General features: G+C 49.7%; 1 protein-coding gene across 2 annotated transcripts in view; it reads right to left on the bottom strand.

Annotated features, from left to right (window-relative positions):
* Positions 1-3,460: 3,460 nt before the first annotated feature.
* NSDHL (NAD(P) dependent 3-beta-hydroxysteroid dehydrogenase NSDHL) overlaps positions 3,461-22,730 on the bottom strand; it is a 30,379-nt gene continuing 11,109 nt past the window's right edge. Inside the window, exons 3-8 of one of the 2 annotated variants that reach the window (XM_007121275.3) lie at positions 20,420-20,578; positions 13,963-14,109; positions 9,487-9,615; positions 7,047-7,189; positions 5,649-5,751; positions 3,461-4,844 (exon numbers count right to left, since the gene is read on the bottom strand). In XM_007121275.3, coding sequence (XP_007121337.1) covers positions 4,512-4,844; positions 5,649-5,751; positions 7,047-7,189; positions 9,487-9,615; positions 13,963-14,109; positions 20,420-20,578 — 1,014 coding nt within the window. In that variant the 3' untranslated portion in view covers positions 3,461-4,511. The remainder of the gene's footprint in view (positions 4,845-5,648; positions 5,752-7,046; positions 7,190-9,486; positions 9,616-13,962; positions 14,110-20,419; positions 20,579-22,730) is intronic. The other variant, XM_028482568.1, reaches the window with a different exon arrangement.

The raw sequence follows: 22,730 nt of genomic DNA, 5'->3' as shown, positions 1-22,730 counted from the left end.
GCGGCATGTGGGATCCTCCCGGACCGGGGCGCGAACCCGGTTCCCCTGCATCGGCAGGCGGGCCCTCAACCGCTGCGCCACCAGGGAAGCCCTCATTGTGGTTTTCATGTGCATTTCCCTAACGATCAGTGATGTTGAGCAGCTTTTCATTTGCCTGTTGGTGTACAGGTCACTCTTAAGCAGAGGTTGGCAAACTTTTTCTGTAAAGACGAACTATTTTAGGCTTGTGGGTCACATGATCTCTGTCATAACTGGTCAGCTCTGCCGTGGTAGCACAAACACAGCCATTGACAATACGTAAAAGAATGGACGTGGCTGCGTGCCAATAACACTATATGGACCAAACCAGGCAACAAGCAGGACGTGACCCTGACTTCACAGTTTGCAGACCTCTGCTCTTGAGGCAAGGAGCGCTTGAGTTGTCACTTTCTCGGTGGGACGCACTGAGAGCAGTTAATATTTTCTGCATTGATGGTCCCCGACTTGCCCCGCCACAGCCAATGGCGCCTGTGTCTCCTAGTAACCACTAGACAAGGCATCTTGCAGGAGTTAGTTGGGAGACAGGCTGCAGTAGAGGACAAAAGGAGGGACCCTTTTCCCTCCTTTTCTCCCTTACCCAGGTCACTCTAGAAAGTTCTCTGGGCTGAAGCAGCTAATGTGAACAAAACTCCTGGGGCTGAGTGGGTGCGAGGCAGACCCAACAAAGGGAAGTCTGATTTGTGTCCACCATCATTTGGAGTCTTCCGAGATCAACAACTAGGTGGTGCTTATGGAAAGAGGTGAATGCTGGTGATGGAAGGTTCTAGAGTCTCCCAATATGCCTCTTTTATTTCTCTCCATTCCTAAATATCTATTCATGCCCTTTGAGTCCTTCACTTTGGAAAGCCTCAGATGAGAGCCTGTGTCCCTTGGTGGAGCTGGTCAGTGTGGGTGTTACTGGCTTTCTCCTCTCAATGCCCTTCCAGTCTGGTGACACTTACTGATCACCTTCTCGGGAGTAAGCGCTACACAGGACTCCAGGGACAGAGAAGTGAATCAAAAGCCCCTGGCCCTTGAGCAGTGTAGCGGCTCACAGGAGGTCTGGGCAGCTGAGCCAGTGATTACTGTATGATTGAGGAAGTGCTCAGATGGCAATGCGGGCCAGGATTTGTAGGAAGCCAGAAGACAGAGATCTTCGTGGGGGAAAGCTGCGAGGAGGAAATGATGCTGCAGGTGAGGTTTGAAGGAAGAGGATGCGGGCCCAGCTGTGCAGAGGCATTTCAGTTCCGTAGAAGGGAGAACTTTCTAGCACCAAGGCTGTCTCACCCAGCAAGTAGAGAGGAAGCCTAGAGCTCCCTGTCAGTGGGGAGAAATGCACACCAGAGTTTAGAGGGCCGTGGCCAAAGGCCAGCCTCTGCCTTGGTTCCAGTCCTTCCCCGGTTTGGAGTCACGGACCCCACAGATGGAACAGCGGGCCACAGGCAACCCCTGTCCCGGGAACACATGCAGATGGGGATGCCCATGATGCCTGGGCGCCCCAGCCTGGGCTCTGCCCCCTCGGCTTGTCTCTCTTGGACCCTCCATCCAGGGCAGGCTTCTCTGCAGCTGCTGGCCCCCAGCCCACTGGCTCGAATCTTGTGTTGGGCCACAGTCATCTGTGAAAAGCTGATGACAGCTCCGTGCCTCTCCTGCCAAAAGACACACACTCACAGATGCCCCAAAGGCCATGTCCAATTTATGGGGTTCACAGACCTCCCGAGTCCACACACGAATGCCAGGCCTGGAACCTCTGCTCCAACTAGGCCCGCTGGCTGCTGTTCCCCATTCCTTGGACCGTTTCCTCCGCTTGCAGCTGTTACTCTAGGATTCCAGGCCAGGCAGGTGCTTACCCATGCCTCCTGACCTCCCCTCTGTGCTGCGGGGACACTGGTTGCCTCTGCCTGCAAGGAGCTCCTGCCTGGTGTGGGTAGGAGAAAGCGCACAGAGGGAATACAGTAAACGACGTGAAGATCGAGAGCCTCGGGCTGGGAGCCCAGGGGAGAGAGACGGTTTCCAATCGGGAGGATCAGGGTAGGCACTGGCGGGGGAAAGGGAGCTGGCCATCCTGGGCTGGGGGCCGTGTGGGGGAGAGGACACTGCAGGCAGGGTTCAGGAGAAAACCAGGACCCGCTGAAGTGTTTTCGGCGGAGGAGAGGCAGGATCTAGTTGTGTTTCAGGAAGGACACCTGTATGGGCGTGGAGTCTGCACTGGAGGGGCAGACAGATCAGCTCAGCCGCCCCAGTACACCTGACCCAGGTGCGCACGGCGCCACGTGTGGGACTAGGTCGGCATGGATGGGCAGGGGAGAGGGCCTGAAACAAGAGAGCTCCCCAGTGAACATGCAGAACCGGGCCTGGACCTGTAGCTGTCCCCAGGCTGGGAGACGACGGCCTTCCCTCAGGCCTGAGGCTGCACACGGGTGAGCCACAGACCGGGTCGGTTATCCAGTGTGTCATTTTTGGGGGGTGTGCACTGCAAGGCTCTGGTTGGCAGGAAAGGGACAGGGCGGGAAAGTGGAGGGAGGGCGGTGGTCCAGGGCTCCGGGCAAGTTCAGTCTTACGGGGGCTGACGCGAGGCTCTAGCTGCACTCAGTGACGTGGTGGGAGGCCACTTCAGTTGTTCTGAACCACTGGGGGGGGGCCTGCGAAACACAGTGCCAGGCCTGCCCTCCGAGTGTCAGTTCAGGTCTGCGGTGGGGTGCCAGTTTCTAACAGCTTCCCAGGGCTGTGCAGAGTCTCTGTTTTCCTGGCTGTCTCCAGTCTTCCCGGCCTGAGACCCTCCTTCCAGTAGCTCCAAATGCGGAGTCCTCCCTTCAGTGTCCTGGCCTCCTCCTCCGTCTCAGCCCCCAGAGGAATCCTGACTCCTTTCCAGGCCCTTCCACTAAGGCTCCGTTTCTAGTTGCATGGACAGCTGCATCATTGCTCAGAGTTTTGTTACTTCCTATCTGGTCTCTCAGGCTCCACACAGGGTGGTTGGAATGAGTTTGTGGGTTTTGGCTCCCCATTGCTGGAACTGTCAATGGTTTCCCAGGCCTACCAGATAAAGTTCAGCTCAACCAACCTCCAAGGCCAGCTGGACATTTCTGTACTTCATTGAATCTGAGAGACAACACATTGCTAATGAAACGATGACAAGCCTTACCTTTTACCTTGAAACGCCATCTAGGGGCCTGCACCTACTTACTCTTTATCCATCCTTCAAGGCCTTGGCTGGAAGCCACGTATCCTTCCCCTGAACTTACACCACCTCGTCTCGAGCGTGTCTATCATTTCCTACCTGCTATTATAGGGGCTTGTGAACGTATCTCAACTCCTCTATTCTAACTGCCTTAGGGGCAAAAACCCTGTTTTATTTCTGTTTGTGTCCCCCCACCCCAGGAGCTGTTTCCCCCCAGGTGGGGGTCAAGTTCATATCACACAAACTGCACAGCATGTACAATACCTTCACTTTATTCCAGTCTCCCCAGCTGTCTCCCCACCCTTGCACAAAGGCAGGGAAGCAAACAGAAGTCTTTAAGGTTACATTTCAATGAGTCGGAGAAGAAACCAGAATCTGTAAGCAGAACATCAGAAAATAAAGAACGCGGCATCACTATATGTGCTATGCCTGTCAGAACTGGCCTGAAGGGTCTATGAGCAGGAGCTGCAGGGAAGCGGCCCTTTCTGCATCGTCTCGTGCTGTTTCCGCCCAAACTCCGAGCAGATAAAGGAGGCACTCTTCTCTCTGACCTTTTCCATGGCTTACTGTCAACCTGCCCAATGTCCCATGTTAGGAGAGGTGCTAAACAGCTTGAAACGGCATGCCACTCGGGCAGACCACCACCTTGCCATTAAAAGGACACAGGGCTCTGTGGATAAAGAGAAAGGTGTCCATGAAAGAATGCCGTATGAGAAAATCCTGCAGGCAGGCACACCAGCTGTACCTGAGAGAGAACTTGCGAGCGTGTAAGGAGACGAACCACCGGTAGCTCTTCTCCCCAGGGATTGGGGGGGGGGGCTTACAGTTATTCAAGCTTTTTAAAAGTTTTTGCTCTAAACTCTGTGTCTATTTAAAATGTACACTTGAGGCCTCACCATGTGTTTATAACTTCTGCTTTTCTCTGGGGTATCTGTCATCCGGGGCTCCTTGAGCAGGCTGCGTGGAAATAAGTCTAGGACCCCCTCCTCAATCAGCAAATGGCTTGTTTCTTCCCTACGGCTTCTCTGATTGTTTACAAGGCCGCTGGAATGATAAGGAACCCAGGAGGAAGCGGGTGGGGGAGAGGGAGAGAATACAAAACAGGAGACTAGGAAGCTGTCCTATTTTAAGAAATCCAAATCCAGTCCTATGAAGAAGAAGAAACGTCTGCTGATTTCGCCACCCTCGGAGTCGCAGAAGGGTGGGTGTGCTCTCACAGAACCAGCCGGAGGAGACCTAAGCTCAGAAGAAAGTCACCGGAAGGGGAGAGTTATCGGCTGGGGAACGCGTGGAAGGGCCCGGGCTCCAGGCCGCCTCACTCGACCTTCCGCAGGTGGTGAAAGCTACGCACCGTCCTGTCCACGGCGTCATCCATGCTGACCAGCGGCCGGTAGCCCATGACCTTTTTGGCTCTCTCACAGCTGTAGTAATGGAACGTGCCAGCCAGCGCGACCCGCATGGGTGTGAAAGTGGGCTGAAGCCGGATTATGGGACTGATTACCACCACCAGGAGGGACAGCAGGAGGGCCAGGTAGTAGGCCACCCAGTAGGGGACGTGGTACTTGGGGGCCTCGTAATTGAGGCCTGTCAGGATGCGGGACAGGAAAGTCCAAAAAGGGACCGGCTCATCGTTGGTGATGTGAAAAGCCTGCAGGGGGGAAGGAGAAGTTAGGAACCGCTCCTCGGCAGGATGGGGCAGCAGGCCACGCTTGGAGCTTGGAGCTCAGCCAGGACCAACACTTTGAGAAACCAGTGGCCACTCCCTGCCCGCCCGCCCCAGTTCCTTTGCAAGGCAGCTCAAAAGTGAGGCGGTTAAGCCTACACAGATCGCGGTCCTCAAATCTGCATGTATGAGCCTGTGGCCGAGGGGCCTTTTTGATTTGCAGCCGCAGGCGGCTTTCAGGCGATGACAGGATTTCAAGTGAAGCTTCGATGGCACTTGGGAAGGTACGTTTGTTAATTTAGTAATTGTGTTAATCATGGTAAATGCAGTAAATCATCTTATCTTCAGATTCAACGAACGGGTCATATGACATTTCTGAAATGTGCTGTCTTTGGTGTAAACTAAAAGCCATACCCAACATACCCCCGCCACACTGAGAGTTACAGGAGTGGGAAAATGGCAGAGGTCCAGGAGAACAAAATGAGGCCCAAATACGGGGGATTCCAAAGGTAGGAGTGAGAAACAAAGACGACGGGGGCCCCAGGAGTGGGAGGGAAAGGAGCCCGCGTGTGCTCTCTCATCTCCGCGTCAGAGCTGACCTCACCCTACCAGAGGGGCTCAACCGTGGCCCAGTGGGATCCTAAAGCAGGTTTGCCAGGACGCAGGGTCATAGAAGCCATTTGCCAGTGGGTCCAATCACTGGGAGGACAATTGTGAAGGCAGGCGGACACACAGGGGCAGGAAAGGGTGGGCCGGCTGCTGCCGAGCAGGTAGAAGCAGGTGCCTTACCTTCCCACCCAAGGCTGTGTCTCTGGAGAGGTGCTCTGCAGCCAGGATGTGTCCGTGGACCACGTTCTCCACGAAGGTGAAGTCCACCAAGTTCTCCCCGTTCCTGCAGGTGCACAAGGAATGGGTTCCCTGCACCGGGAGCACTTAGCTGCACACCTGGTAGAGCCCCTGCACATGGACCCAGGGCCAGGACCCGCCTTGGCAATGCCGGCCCCTGGCACGCCCGGGCGTCCATAACAGTTGAAGGTGTGCGGGAGGCCAGGGCTCCCAGGCCCTCGGGGCCAGTGGGATATTTAAGGGCCCACCAATGAATCTGCAAGTCCCATGCCCCGCCTGCCCCATGCCAGTGTGGCCAACGCTGGTATTGTCTGCTCTGGGCTCTAATTAGGGCAGCAGCTCTGAGCTCCCTCCAGGGCACTCTGGGCTAATGCCTTGCTCTGGACTCAGAGTTTTCTACTATCTCTTTCTAATCCCACAGCAGGGAAGCCAAGTGAAAGGCAGGGCGGCAAGGTGGCAAGGCACGGGGATAAAGGGGGAAAGAAAGGGAGAAAAGAGAAGGAAGGAAGGAAGAAAGGAAGGGAGGGAGGGAGGGAGGGAGGGAGGAGGGGGGGAAGGAGGAGGGGGGAAGGAGGAGGGCGGGAAGGAGGAGGGGGGGAAGGAAAGGTATACTGGGGACACAGTCCCAGTCTCATCACCTGCAGCGGCCCTCCCACCTGCACTGGCCCAGAGGAGGAATGTTAACACCTCCCCCGCCTCCCTAGCTGCAAGGAGAGCGGAGGGCTTGGCCCTTAACCCTGGGCCAACTGTTTCCCCTCTGGGCCTGTTTCCGGAATTTCCAAACAGGGACACAAATATTTTCGCAGCCTACCTGAGAGGGTTCATGGGGCAGAAGAATGTCCTGCCACAATCCATGTCTCCCTGGAACTCGTGACTATGACCTTATCTGGAGATAAGGTCTTTGAATATGTAATTAGTTTAGATGATGTCACACTAGTGTAGGGTGGGCCTTAAACCCAATGACTGGTGTCCTTAGAAGAGGAGGGACGTTTGGATAGACACACAGAGAAAAGAACGTCATGTGAAGATGTAGGCAGAGGCTGAAGTGACAGGTCTACGAGCCAAGGGGCGCCAAGGGTTGCTGGCAGCCACCTGAGACTGGGAGAGGGGCCTGGAACAGACTCTCCCTCAGAGCCTCCAGTGGGGGCCAACCCTGCCCACACCTGGATTTTGGAGTCCCGGCCTCCATCACTGGGAGTGAATCCATTTCTGTTATTCTAAGCCTCATGTGTTGTGGCGGCCCCAGGAAATGAACAGCGGGCAGTAGAGAAGGCCACGTAAGGAAAGGGCCGACTGTGTCCAGGGCGGGGGGTGCGGGGAGGAGGAGAGCAGCCAGCTTACCCGATCATGAACTTCATCTTGCCTTTCCTGGCCGCCTCAATGAGAATGGGGACCAGCTGGGGGTCCCTTGGGCCAAAAATGCCGTGAGGGCGGATGGCCGTGGTTACGAAATTCCGGTCAGGATCGTTGGCACCCAGGACCGCCTGCGGGAGAGACGAGCGAGCGTGTGGGCTGCGGACGTGCTCCCCAGGGGACAGGTCCTCGCACGGGGGCACGGACGCCGCCCCCTGCCCCGGGCTGCAGACCCACGTCAGTGACACTTACAATTCGGGACTACTTCTGCATCCCTTTCCCCACTCCAGCACCCAAATCTGAAAACACGGGAGAGAGCTGGGTCGAAACCAGTAGAATCCAACAGAGGGGCCTGGGTTTGGGTTTAAACACGAAAATGCATGAATGCGGCAGTCTGTGGAAAATATCTGAGAGATCCAGTTAATGAGTTAGCTGGGGGCCTTCAGCAAGGCTGCCGCCATCAAACCAGCTCCTGACTTAAGCTCCATGTGCCAACTGTATGTTTCCACCAGTCCTGGGCTGTTGTGGTCAGAACTGATGAACCCAACTGGGCCAGGAAGAAGGGGCTGAGGAGGCGGAGGGTCGGCGAGAAACAGGGCAGCAACTCAGTAGCTAAACACATGAACCAACATGTCGGGTGAATCCTCAGAGCCATGTTCTGCGTGGCTTAAGGTACAAGCTAGAACTTAAGGGCTTCAAGTACAGAGAAACAAGTTTTGTCTCAAAGGGAACGAAACTTCCCAAAGGATCTGATAGGTTCTTGTTAAAAATGGGGCTCACGATGGTACTACTGCCAGGGCTGTGTGCTGCTGGAACGAGATGGCCGACCTCACCTAGGATCTCTACTCTGTGGTGGCAAAATCCTTGTCCATGTCTTGGTCCAGTGAGCTTAAGCTACTTGTTGACTGCGTTCACAATGATCGGAGTTACCCAAAGGTGGAGCTGCCTCTCCTCTCCCCACCAGGCCCTGGTCCCCACAGCGACGGAGGAAATGACTAAATAAGCCTTCAAGTGCCCTCTAGCCAAGGCTCATCTCTGTTACTAAAGAGGAGAAAGCTCCAGGAGTCCTAGATAACACCGCACTCCATCTATTATCTGTCAGCACGTTTGAAAGCCGACAGACAGCAGTTGACATCTGCTGCCAACTGGAGGCTCCAGGACAGTCACTGCCAGAGGCGTTCACAGGCTTAGCTCATTTCCAGCAGAGCACCCAAGAGGCAGTGCAAGTGACGTGACGATGGTCTGAACCGCAGCTGCCACTTGCAGCACCCGAGCCCAGTGGGCGGGAGACCCAGGAGCACTGGAGGAGGGTGCACGGGGCCCAGTGGAAGCTTTAGCGCTCCTTGGGTCAAGTCTGAGCAGGTGGGAGCTACGTGAGGCTCTCTGTGCTCCAAGGAGCAGGCGGGAGACCCAGGACTGGAGCTTGCAAAAGGCTAGGCCTCCATCCGCTGCACTGGGAAGCCCTTGGGTCTCCCGGCAGATGAGCTCTTTTGGGACTTTCTGAGTTGGAGAAAGAGCAAACAGATGGGAGGCGGCTGACACTCAGGCCGCGCAGGGGGGACTCTGGCCAATTTGGCGTTAAGCTCTGGTTCCATACGTACCGGCTGCGAAAGAAAACCTCAGTAGGCGTGGCCCGCTGCCAACAGCTGGGAGAGGCAAACTCACAGCTGCCTGGCTAAGGTGAGCTGCCTGTGGCCGATGAGCATCCATGGCGTGCAGTATCGGGTGTCCTCAGGGTAATATTCTCCTGGACGTTAGTCCCGGAGCTGGCTACCGTCACAGTCTCTGTTACTTGGCCCAGACTGCTGCTACAACCAGGTGCTCCCTGGTGAAGCTGGCTTGCCAAGTGGAAAAGTACTTTTCCGTAAAATAAAGCAAGAGCCTTCCATTGTTTAATTTCAAGGAAAAAAAAAAAGGACAGGGGGTGCAAGAGAGCCACTAGGAAGGCGTGTTCAAATCAAAACACACTTGAGTGTTTAGCCTGAGTTCCGCCTGCCACTTTGGGTCATCGTAAATTGTCTGATTTCTGGAGCAGTTCAGTAAACTTGCATGGTATAGAGGTTGAGTGCAGGCTCTAGAGCTGCGCGACCTCGGGAAGCTTCCTAACCTCTCTGCACCAACTGTCCTCCTCTGTAACCTGGTGACGATAACAGTACTTGCCTTACGGGGTCATTGTGAAGTTTAAAGGAGGCAGCTCCTCGTAAAATACACAGAGTAGCGTCTGGCCACATTAAGCTATTATGTTATTAGTTTTTCTGTTATTATCTCTGAAATCGAATTCCGTCCACAAATTTTACTTCCCAATTTACATATTAGGCTTCAGAATACTAACTTCCTATGTTCGTAAACATTCTTCTTAAGAATCTAAATTCTGTAGACGTTCGTGGACCTCGTTTGTAACTCACTCGACCAGTTCTCAGGTACGTACTCTCTCCTGTAAGATCTTCGTCTCCGTGTAGTAATCAATGGGTTTCACGGCATAAGGGAGGTCTTCGGTTCCATTTTTGATGTCGACACCCTCAAAGATGACACTGGCACTGCTGGTTAAAATGAGTTTCTGGCAGAGGAGAACAGAAGATTTAAAACAACGAGTCAGGAACGATCGCTGTCCAAACACCACGATGGTCACGTAGGAAAGAGAATCAAATGGCACGTGCTCACAACCCTCGCCCCATACAGATTCTTTACTATGGTGCCTTCACTTTCCAGGCCTTCTTAAAATAATGCAAAGATCGCCATCTTTTGCAGGTATGGGGATTTGGGACACATTATGGTATCGCACTCTACAACAGTGAATTCCACGTGTCCCCCCCTCTTATCACAACCAAGGGATAGAACAGACTTCCATTATTCATGGTATCTCACTACGGGAGTGATCCTCCGTGGGGGAAGGATAGCCCACAAACTTGGAGGGAGATGCCTGTCTGCAAAAGACCCTGGTGATTCTGATCCCAGCCTTGGCACATCAGCACACACGAATGGGCACATGCACATGCCCACTGGTGAAATGCTATTTGAAAGGAAGCTGCTTTCCTGCGAGGGCTCCCAGCTTCCAGCTCTCTGGTTAAGGGCAGCCCATCCTAAACTGAACACCATTAGATCGAGTCACATCTTTACCACTTTTATTCAACGTGGTTCTGGAAGTCCTAGCCAGCATGGTAGGATAAGGGAAACAACAAAGTATAATGATTTGAAAAGAAGAAACAAAACTATTGCCACTTACAGGTGTTGCAAATGTCTACATACAAAGCACTACGAATACACAGAAAATATTAGAGTTCAGCAAAGTTGCTGAGTACAAAATCGATATACAAAAATTAACTGTGCCCTTACGCAGCAGCAGTTGAGAACGTAATGTGAAAGACATTTCAACCACCAAAAGCAAGCTACATGGAATAAAGTTAACAAAAGATGTATAAAACCTTTATGAGGTAAAGTATAAAGCTCTATTGAAAGGCATTAAAGAGAGAGAAAAATAGACATATTACGTATGTATTTATGGATATGGAGACTCAATATTTGAAAGATATCAATTCTCTCCCAAATTACCTTTAGGTGTGAGGCAATTACAGTAACATTTCCAACAGGGTTTATCAAGGAACTCGACAAGCTGGTTCTAAAACGTATACGGGCGAGCAAAGGGCTAAGAATACACAAACAAATTCTATTTTTTTTTAAATTTTGTAAAATATTGTATTTTCATTTTTTAAAACATCTTTATCGGATACTATAATTGCTTTACAATGGTGTGTTAGTTTCTGCTTTATAACAAAGTGAATCAGCTATACAGATACACATGTCCCCATATCTCTTCCCTCTTGCGTCTCCCTCCCTCCCACCCTCCCTATCCCACCCCTCTCGGTGGTCACAGAGCACCGAGCTGATCTGCCTGTGCCATGCGGCTGCTTCCCACTAGCTATCGGTTTTACATTGGGTAGTGTATCTATGTCCGTGCCACTCTCTCACTTCGTCCCAGCTGACCCTTCCCCCTCCTCATGTCCTCAAGTCCGTTCTCTACATCTGCGTCTTTATTCCTGTCTGGCCCCTAGGTTCTTCAGACCATTTTTTTTTTTTTTAGATTCCACATCTATGTGTTACCATACGGTATTTGTTTTTCTCTTTCTGACTTACTTCACTCTGTATGACAGACTCGAGGTCCATCCACCTCACTACAAGTAACTCAATTTCATTGCTTTTTTATGGCTGAGTAATATTCCAGTGTGTATATGTGCCACATCTTCTTGATCCATTCCTCTGTCGATGGACACTTAGGTTGCTTCCATGTCCTGGCTATTGTAAATAGAGCTGCAGTGAACATTGTGGTACATGACTGTTTTTGAATGATGGTTTTCTCAGGGTATATGCCCAGTAGTGGGATGGCTGGGTCGTAGGGTAGTTCTATTTTTAGTTTGTTGGCCATCTGTATATCTTCTTTGGAGAAATGTCTGTTTAGGTCTTCTGCTCATTTTTGGATTGGGTTGTTTGTTGTTTTGACATTGAGCTGCTTGTAAATTTTGGAGATTAATCGTTTGTCAGTTGCTTCATTTGCAAATATCTTCTCCCATTCGGAGGGTAGACAAGCAAATTCTGAAGAACACGGTTGCGGGAGTGACTTGTCCTACACTAGATACTGACGTTCATCCTAAGGCAGGGCACAGGGGCCAAGAGAGTTTGAGAGCCGGGAACGGGCCCGCACAGGTGTGCTGCACAGGGCCCTGAACAGCAGGGAAAGGATGGCTCATATAATACATGGTGCTGAGCACCAAAACATCCTCTGTCTGCTTCAGAACATATACAGACATAAATTCCTGGCGGGTTATGGATTGAAATGTGGGAAGTAACACTTTAAATCTTTGAAAAGAAAAGCACAGTAACCAATCTTTTGATTGCTCTATTGAGAGACATTCCCTAAATACTACATTAAACAAACCACTTCCTGCACTGTTGCCCACAGAGCTATATGTATATGAAGAGGGAGAAATCTCAAAAACATAATGTTGGGCGAAAAAAGCAAGTTGTAGGAAGATATATTCAACATGATATTATTTTTACAAAGTTTTAGGTTTTCTTTCTTTTCTTTTCTTTTCTTTTGGCCATGCTGCACAGAATGCGGGATCTTAGTTCCTGACCAGGGATCGAACCCGTGCCCCCTGCAGTGGAAACGCAGACTCTTAACCACTGGACCGCCAGGGAAGTCCCCTACAAACTTTTTTTCTTTTAACGTTTTTATTGGAGTATAATGGCTTTACAATGGCGTGTTAGTTTCTGCTGTGTAATGTAGGAAGATATATTCAACATGATATTATTTTTACAAAGTTTTAGGTTTTCTTTCTTTTCTTTTCTTTTCTTTTGGCCATGCTGCACAGAATGCGGGATCTTAGTTCCTGACCAGGGATCGAACCCGTGCCCCCTGCAGTGGAAACGCAGACTCTTAACCACTGGACCGCCAGGGAAGTCCCCTACAAACTTTTTTTCTTTTAACGTTTTTATTGGAGTATAATGGCTTTACAATGGTGTGTTAGTTTCTGCTGTGTAACAAAGTGAATCAGCTATTCGTATACATATATCCCCATTTCTCTTCCCTCTTGCGTCTCCCTCCCACCCTCCCTATCCCACCCTTCTAGGGGGGTCACAGAGCACAGAGCTGATCTCCCTGTGCTATGCGGCTGCTTCCCACTAGCTAGCTATTCTACGTTTGCTAGCGTATCTATGTCCATGCCACTCTCTCACTTCGTCCCAGCTTAGCCTTCCCCCTCCCCGTGTCCTCAAGTCCATGCTCTAGTAGGTCCATGTGCAGCCAACAGGAGCTATTAGTTTGCATGTTATAAAAGTTTGTAGGGGCAAGACGGGAATAAAGACGCAGACCTACAAACTTTTTTAAGATGCAAACTAATAGCTTCTATTGGCTGCACGTGGAGCAAATAGAAATGATAAACCCAAACTCAGAACAGTGTTTCCCTGTGGGTGGGGCAGGACAGCAGTGACACAGAGGATGGGTACACGTGGGACTTCAGCTTCACTAGTAAAATACTGTTACCTAAATGCTGTGGTGACTGGGAGCTATATTATTCTCAGATCTTTTCCGGATGTCTGGGATAGTCCATTGAAAAAACAGCAGCATCTCCAAAGAAGACACACAGCTGGCCAACAAACACGTGAAAGGATGCTCCACATCACTAATCATCAGAGAAATGCAAATCAAAACCACAATGAGGTATCACCTCACACCGGTCAGAATGGCCATCATGAAGAAATCTACAAACAACAAATGCTGGAGAGGGTGTGGAGAAAAGGGAAGCCTCTTGCACTGTCGGTGGGAAGGTAAATTGGTGCAGCCACTACGGAGGACAGTATGGAGGTTCCTTAAAAAACTAAGGCGGGCTTCCCTGGCGGCGCAGCGGTTGAGAGTCCGCCCGCCGACGCGGGGGACGCGGGTTCGCGCCCCGGTCCGGGAGGATCCCACGTGCCGCGGAGCGGCCGGGCCCGCGAGCCGTGGCCGCCGGGCCTGCGCGTCCGGAGCCTGTGCTCCGCGACGGGAGAGGCCGCGACGGTGAGAGGCCCGCGTACCACATAAAAAAAAATGGTTAAAATGGTAAATTTTATGTTTTATATATATATTTACATTATATATATATATATATATATATATTTAAGCCACGATAAACAAAAATAATAGCAATTTCTAAATTTTGTAGCTCTTTAACGAAGACTAATAAACCTTAGGGTCCTCAGGTGGTCTGTTCAGATGCTCAGCAGGTCCCAGGGCTGAATTTCTAGGCTCTTCACAACACTTTAGGAAGCCAGCCTGGCTAGGCACAGGAAGAGAACAAGGGCCCTGGTCCCCACACACTTGGAAAGGGCCATCACACGTTCCTGACGGCACTCATTCCAGCTTTCCCCTTACCTGAACCCCAGCCTCTTTGCAAGTTTCAATGACATTCTTGGTGCCAATGTAATTCACTCTGTAAAAGAGCTCCTTGTTGTTACCGGATGGTGGGGGCGATGCACAGTGGAAAACCGTGCTTACCCCTTTCAGAGCTGGGTACAGATCCTGGAGAAGCAAACAAAGACAAAAAACCACTCCCGCTTTAGACAAGTAAACATCCTCCTCACATTACCACTCTCCAATCTGGGGCATGTAGGTGTCCTGCCCTTTAATAATTCTACAGTCAACACAGAAATACATTCTCATTGTCAAAGAGTCAAACGACACACGAGTACATGGCACAGAAACCATATTGTCCCTTTAACTGCCCCCCCTCCCCAGTACCTGGGCCCAAATAAAAACTGGCTTGGGGCATGAGAAGCCTGTGGGGTCCAGAGAAAGGCAGCATCTTTGCCTTTGTGCCTCATGGGTGGTGGATGGATGGGGCACGGTTCAGGGCACCTGGAGCTAAAGCTCCTGGGGAAGATGAGCCCATAGATACACACTATGAATCGTATGAAAAGACAGTGTAAATACCCAAGACACAGCAGCATGCCTTTCTGTGAAACCAGACGCAAAACAGTAACCTGAGACAAAAACATGTACGTTTAATTTATTGCTACAGGGAAGCAGAGCTCCTGAGATCAACGGCTGATTGCAGATCTGGGGCAGGAAACAAGATGAGCCAGGAACACCTTGTCGCATCAGAAAATAATTCCTGTCGAAAGGACTCGAGAGCCAACTTGAAGACGCTCCCACTGGCCAAAAAAGAAAGAAGGGACAATTTGATCCCCAGTACGAGTAAGAATTCCTTTCGCAAAGTGGCAAATAAGGGGAAAGAGTCAAGCATTTAATCTGCACAAGGTACAAAGATTTGAGCTAAGAAATAAAGAGAGGATAATAGCATGTCACCATTGTGTGAAACCTTAACTAAGTAATAAGATCTAGGAATGATCAATAGATACTAACATCACCGAAAGAAGACAACCACGAATTATGTGCCTAGATCCACCGATGATTAGCGTTTTGCCACAATTTTCTCTATGTAGAAACCATGGTTTCAAGGAAAGGTACCTTTCCCTCTGTGTAATCCACTTGTAACAGATAGGATAGTTACCATTGGATACTGCTATCCAATAATTAGTCTCTATCCAAACTTCCCCAACTGTCCCAATTATGTCCCCTCAATTTGGATTAGTCTTTTAGATTGAATACTTTTGGCAAGAACATCACACCAGTGACATTATGACCTGCTCAGGGCATCACCCAGGGGGAACAAGAAGGCAGTCTGTCCCATTGTTGGTGATGTTGATCCAATCATTTGGTTAACGTGACGGCTGCCAGATCCTGGCCATCAAAAAGGTACCTTTCCCTCTGCGTAATCCACCACCATTATATTTTGTGAGGCTCAAAATGTCCCAAATTTGGCCAGTGGAGGCTCTTCAAATTGGTTCCTGTGTCTTCTTGACATATTCTCATTAGTTTTTGAGTACTTCCTTAATTTTGTCCTAAGAAAATATTCCAGGCTCACCTTGTACTACCTCCCCCTGCCCCAGAGTCCTGCATAGGCTATGTTCCCAAGAAGCCCTGGTTCCTATTATGGGCAATGGTGTATAGAAAGCAAAATCTGAGCACTAGGTGTGCTTATGGCTATTGGGGTATCAACCCATGATGCCCCAAAGGAAAAAAACCAAACCAGAATCAGATGCAGTCTTTACTCCACTAGAAATATAATACACAGCACAGATACGACTTCAAATTTTGTAGTAGCCACATTAAAAAAGGAAAAAGTGGGAATTCCCTGGTGGTCCAGTGGTTGGGACTCTGCGCTTCCGCTGCGGGGCGGGGTCGGGGGGGGAGGCCTGGGTTCAATCCCTGTTCGAGGAACTAGGATCCCGCGAGCTGTGTGGCACGGCCAAAACAATTAAATAAACAGAAGTAAAAAAATAAAAAAAAAAACATAAAAAAGTAAAAAGAAACAGGTGAAAATAATTTTAATGTATTTAATATAATCTACACGGACATGTTCAACAACGCGATGGAGATGAAATCTGCAAGATCCAGACCGTGGTTTACGATAAACATCCATTATTCAATGAATAATCTAAAGCTTTAAAATGTGAAAGGGAACTTATGAATTAAGAGAGACTTAAACACTTCATTCCTGTCCTGCCCCTTCAGTTGACTACAATATTCCTCAGCCTTTTTGGTTCCTTATTTGGAAAGACAACTATACAAAAACCTTGTGAGACATTCAGAGATATCTGAACACTGGTTAGAAATTAAGGAATTGTCAATGCATTTTAGGAGTGGTCATGGAGTTGTGTTTTTTAAAGGGATTCTTATCTTCTAGCAACAAATACTGAAACATTTACCAAAAAAAAAAGATGAGATGTCTAGGTTTGGCTTTAAAATAATCTGAGGGGGGGGAGGGGATACAGATGAAACAGGCCTGGCTGTGAGTGGATATGGAAGAGAGGGAATCTATAAAATATTATAAAGACAGAAGGAGAAAGAACACACGGAGGAGAGACTAAGAGACATGTAGAATATAACGAAAGACTCTACTGTATGTCCAGTAAGGCTTCCAGAAAGAATGGGGGTAGAGTCAATATTTGAAGAACTTTCTTAAAATGAGGCCCACCAGGTGCTGAGTAGGATTCAAAAAGAAAACTAAAATTCAGACCATAAAGGACAAAAAAAGAAAATCCTAAATTCAGACCATAAAGGACAAAAAAGAAAATCCTAAAAGTCACGAGGAAAACTCAGCTGACCTACGAAGGAACGATGCTCACTCAGATTGAGCGACGGGGGGAAAATTGTGAAACTAGAATTCCACCTGCAGCCAAACTGGCATTTATGAGTGAGGGGAAAATAGAGCCATTTTCGGGCATAAAAGGACTCAGCGAGTTTACTGTGTACAGATATTCGCTGGGGGGAATGCGCTACAGGAAATGCTTCAGCAGGAACAGGAAAGAACCTGGGAGAGAGAAATGGGACAGGAGAGGTGCTGATGAGTGGAGACTTCAGCCCATCCCTCCCTCGTCCTTTACCATCTTCAGGGTGAAGAAAATCTGGAAACGAAATACTGGCAACGATGGCGTGGGAGCTGCGGGGGAGTGGTTTGGAGGGGAGCTGAAGTTTGCTAAAGAGCCTGTCTCCTTTGAGGGGACATGTCAGTGATCAAATGAGACCATATCCCTGCCATCAAGGAGGGTACATTCTCTGGGTGGGGGGCACAGATACCTAAGTTTACACAGAGCATATCAGCCAGTGCCAAGTGTTACACAGAAACACAAAGCAGAGTAAGGGAGATCCAGAGGGGCTGGATGCTTAGCATAAGGTGCTCAAAGACAGGAATTTCCCGAACAAGCTCTGCGGTTCACGAAGAGCATTCCTGACAGAAGGAGCAGCGAGTGCAAAGGTCCTGAGGCAAGAACTCAGCTGGTGAGTTTGAGAAGCAGTAAGGAGGCCAGTGTACCTGGACCGGAGCAATGAGGGGGAGTGTGGGAGCGGGTGAGGTCAGATCACGCAGGGCCTTGTGGGTGATTATTCAGGTCTGCATGTTTGCTATAAATAGGACTGGACACCCCTGGAGGCTTCTGAACAGAGGAGCCCTGAAGTCTGATTTATGCGTTAAAAGGGTGGTGGCTTGGACCAGGGTGGTAATGGAAGGGGTGAGAAGTTGATGGATTGGAGATCTACTTTGAGAGTGGAGTCAACAAGATTTGGTGATGGATGGGATCAAGGGTACGGAAGGGAAAGGAATCAAGGATAAATCTAAAGTTTCTGGCCAAAGCAATCCGAAAGACAGAGTGGGCATTTATCAAGATGGTGAGGACTTTAGTAGGAGCAGGTTGGCTGTGGTGGGGGAGGGGGCCAGCTTGTGGCAGGGAGCCAGGAGCTGAATTTTAGATACAGCACAAAGAGAGATACCCAGCAGGCAGCTGGATAGATACGAGGCTGGAGATCTCCAGCCTGGAGCTTATTAGCTTCTAGACTGTATTTAATCTGTGAGCCGGAGTGGAATCACCAGGGCACTAAGTGTGCTTGGAGAAAAGAGATCTAAGGAATAAGCCCTGGATCCTGCCAAGTTTAGAAGTTACAGAGGTAAGGAGACTGAGGAGGGGCAACTGGTGAGGCAGGAGGAGAAATGAGCGGGTGGTGAGTGAAGAAACTATCAGATGCTGCGGAAGGGTCCAGGCCGATGAGAAGCACGGTGTGGCCACCAGATCTGGTCACTTCCAGGTCCCTGGTGGCTGCGTCAGTGGCTGTTAGGTGAAGACCTAGCTGGAGTGCTGCTATGAGACAATGGAGGGAAGCAGTCAGAGGCGCTGAGAACAAATGGCCACAAGGGGAAAGCGGGGCAGTAGCTAAAGCCGCATCAGGGTGTTCTGTTTTCTTAAGATGGTGATGCTGTGCTGATGGCTGATCAAGGAGAGAGGGTGGAGAATCCCTAGAGGAATCACCACGTAGGGAAGAAGACACGGGCTCTAGCTGGTGCCTGGACCATTTCCAGGGCTAAGCACGTGCAGAGCGTAGGTCTGCGGATATGGTGCCGGAAGGTACACGGGCCGCCTGAAGACCACGACGGTGAAGAAAGAGGCAACAAGCTTGTATTTTCTTCTCCAGCCCCGTTTGGCTGCACAGAGACCCCCCCAGGGAAGTAGAACTGGATTTAACCAGGGCTGGGGTTTAACCCAGGAAGTACAACATGATGGGGAGGTTTATGTGTCCATGTGGCTGTCTCCATTCTTCCAGCAGACACTAGTCCAGGGGCTGCTCTGAAGATATTCTGTGGCTGTGGTTAACATCTATAATCAGTTGACTTGAAATCAAAGGAGACTATCCTTGATAATCTGGGTGGGCTTCATTCGATCAGTTGAAAGGCCTAAGGGTAACACCTGCGGTTTCGGTAAGAAGAAAATCGGCCCCAGGACTGCCTGAGCTTCCAGCCCGCCGGCCTGTCCTGCAAATTTCAGACTTGCCAGCCCCCACAATCCATGTCTCCCTGGTTATTCCTCTGGAGAACTCTGACTGCTACATACAATGAGAAGAAAAGGGTAAGAGGGCTGAGAATCATGCAAGGGAAAGTCAGCCATAGCCTTGACAGCAGGGAGGCTCTGAATGGGGTGAGGGATAGTGGGAAAGGGCCAGATGCCTGGCTGGGTCACAGACCTGGTAGTGTGGAGGTCTTAGAGGCTGTGAACTGGAAAGACAGGCGCTCAGGTCAGGGTGAGAGAAGCAGTGATGACGAACAAGGAAGACTTCTACCCCATCTCCAGGCCCACAGGTGGGGAGGGTGGGGTAAGGAAGACAGCCTGGAATTTGACAGGGCTGCAGGGGAAGCCATGGCCTTAAAATCCAAAACAAACAGATAAACGAAACTATAGCCAATGATGCCAAAGCCAAGAAGAAGAGCCCAGTGACAGGCTGAAGGAAGCCACTGTGATACATACACCATGCAAAGGACTGTCTCAAATAGAAAGGAATTACACACCCCTAGGGAAAACAAGGTCAAGCCAAAGACAAATGAGCCACCCACGCAGAGAGGACACGTGACACTAAGCATCACTGAGGTAGCACTTCGCACTCTCCAGAACGGCAATGCCAAAAAGTCTAAGGGTACCAAGTGCTGGCAAGGACGTGAGCAACGGGGTTCCTACCACATGGCTGCCGTGAACGTAAATGACAAAGCAGCCTTGTTGAGCAATTTGGCAACATCTTAAAATTCAAAATCTTAACACCCTTATAACTCGGCTAAATCTTGAAAACATTAGGGGAAAGAAGTCAGTCACAAAACGGCAAATATTACGATTCCACTTACGCGAAGTGTCCAGAGTAGAGATGGGAGATGTACGGTTGCCCAGGGCTGGCGGGGGGTGGGGAGGACAGGAAACGGGGAATGACTGCTAGCAGGCCTGGGGTTTCCTTTTTGGGTGATGACAAGGTTCCGGAATTCCATAGTGGTGAGGGATGCATCACTTTGTGAACAGACTAACAACCACTGCACTGTGCACTTTAGAAATGTGACATTTATGGAATGTGAATTATATCTCAATTAAAAAAAAAAAAAACTCCAGCAATTAGACTTTTGGATATACACTCTGGGGCCGCAGTCGGCACACTATGGCCCGCGGACAACTTCTTGTAAATAAAGTTTTATTGCTACTCAGCCACATCCACTCATTTCTGTATTGGCCACACTTGCCTTCGAACTACCAGGGCAGAGTGGAGTAGTAGTGACAGAGATGACAGTTACTCATTCTCGCTAGTAACAATGCGGGTGTGTGTTAAATTCTTTCCTATAACTTTACAATTTTTCAAAACAACTTTTCTTTCGGAAACAACAACTTGGCTGGCCTCTGAGCAGGGTAAGTCTGGTAGTCTCCCTTCAGGGGCCTGGGACAATCGGCAGGGCTGGGTGGTCTGTTACCTGTTGGCTGCAGAGGTCGCCCAGGAAGAACTGCACGCGGGGATCGTCGAACCCTTGCCGAATGTCAAATACGTTGACAGCGTAGCCTCTTGCCAGCAGCTGCTCCACCATGTGCTGCCCCAGGAACCCAGAGCCTCCGATCACTGTGCATTTCGCGGCCTGCAGAAAGGGAGGGAGGGCAGGGGGCTACGGGTGTGCTGAGAACTGGAAGCTATTGAGAGCCTGGACTCACAGACCATGAGCCACTGCGATGGCAGGCCCATCTCTTAGTTTGCAACTCTTCTTGAACCAAGGTGGAAACTTCACATAATTCTGGTGTCCTATCACCAATGCCAACCTTCTCTCCTGGGATCAGGAGAGACAGGATAGCAAATGATACTGAGGCAGACTTTGGTTAGACTGGATGACCTGAGGGGAGTTCCCTGGCGGTCCAGTGGTTAGGACTCGGTGCTTTCACTGCCGTGGCCCGGGTTCAATCCCTGGTCGGGGGACTAAGATCTCACAAGCCGCACAGCGTGGCAAAAAAAAAAAAAAAAAAAAAAAAAAAAAAAAAAAAAAAGTGACACCTTCGTGCTCCCAATAGCTGATCCATGGGCACTTTTAAGGCAAAAGGCAAACCAACCAACCAACCAACCAACCACACACATGAATGGAAGAACAAAACAAATCAAAACATGCCACCTGCTCAATTGACAGTGTGCATTGAAAGTATTAGAAAGAAGCAAGCAGAGTTTCCTTACTTGCAGGGGAAAGTCAGGCCCTTCACCAATAAATAAATAAAAAAGAGGGAATGGAATACCCTGGCGGTCCAGTGGTTAGGACTCGGTGCTTTCACTGCCGTGGCCCGGGTTCAATCCCTGGTCGGGGGACTAAGATCTCACAAGCCGCACAGCGTGGCAAAAAAAAAAAAAAAAAAAAAAAAAAAAAAAAAAAAAAAAAGTGACACCTTCGTGCTCCCAATAGCTGATCCATGGGCACTTTTAAGGCAAAAGGCAAACCAACCAACCAACCAACCAACCACACACATGAATGGAAGAACAAAACAAATCAAAACATGCCACCTGCTCAATTGACAGTGTGCATTGAAAGTATTAGAAAGAAGCAAGCAGAGTTTCCTTACTTGCAGGGGAAAGTCAGGCCCCTTTGCTCCCCAACCACTATAGGGCTGGCTGTGTGGCTTTGGGCTCCTCACCTAACCCCTTCTCGCCTTAGCACATCCATGTAGGACCGTGGTGTTGTCTGATGGGACCTCCTGGTGGGGCTGCAGGGAGGATGGGTGAGCTGTTCATCAGCCAGGCCCAGGGCTTTGCTTCCCCTTCTCTGAGCTCTGAGGAAGTTGACAAATTAGGGGAGAGCTATGGTGTTTACAGTTCAGTTTCCGCGACACATGCACTCTTTTGGCTAAATTCCAACTCTGGGAATTGGGGATAAAGGAAGGACAGTGCACTACATGCAGGCACTTAAATATTCTGCCGCCAGCGAGTCGGTGCAAAACTGTAGCTGGTGTACGCCGATAAAGCTGGCTATAAGGGTCCCCGATGAAGGACCTGTTACATCCCTCCTCCCTGGGGTCTTTGTAAAACCATATCTGGGCTTCCTTAAGATGACAAACCCCCATCCTTCCCTGAGCTCATGTACAGTAAATCTGGTAAGTAGAGATCTTAAAGAAATTCTGCTCCTGATTAAAAAACCAACCAATCAACCTGCTATGTATGCCTTAAATGCCTATATAATTGAGACATGCAGGAGACTGCAGGGGTGCCAGAGCCTCTTCTATGGACCTGCCCCTCTCAACCTGTCATCCCATCTGTAGATGGCTCTGTAGCTTTAGCATCATTTGTGCAGGCATTTGTCATCTCCTGACAGAGTCAGCCTCACTATGCCACCCCCCCACCACCAAATTATCTTTTAAGCCCATTCTTGTCTATGCTTCAATGACTGCCATATACATGTAATCACAGCATGCTGCATTACTTGCACCTTTACTAAAATTTCTAACACACCCCCAGGGCAGAGGCAAATGAAATTACACAAATCCCACTTGGTCCCCCTTTTGGCGATCCCTTCTCCTCCCGCTCCCCCCAAGTCAGCTGCACAGGCAAATGCAGTTTTTTAGAATAACTCTGAGCCTCCTTGCTTCCCAAGCTATTTTTTCTTGGTTTAGTAAAAGTTTGCCTGAGCCCAAAGAGGGTCTGAACTAGACATGTCTAAGGGCATCCCAAAGGATTTCAGAGTCTCTTGTTTATATTATCTGCAATCTCTAGTTACAGTTGTTTCAAAAGGCTGATAGTCTAATTAAAAAAAAAAATCA

The sequence above is a fragment of the Physeter macrocephalus genome, chromosome 21 (genome assembly GCF_002837175.3).
Source record: "Physeter macrocephalus isolate SW-GA chromosome 21, ASM283717v5, whole genome shotgun sequence".
Lineage (NCBI taxonomy): Eukaryota > Metazoa > Chordata > Mammalia > Artiodactyla > Physeteridae > Physeter > Physeter macrocephalus.
This window is presented reverse-complemented; position numbering and strand designations above follow the sequence as displayed.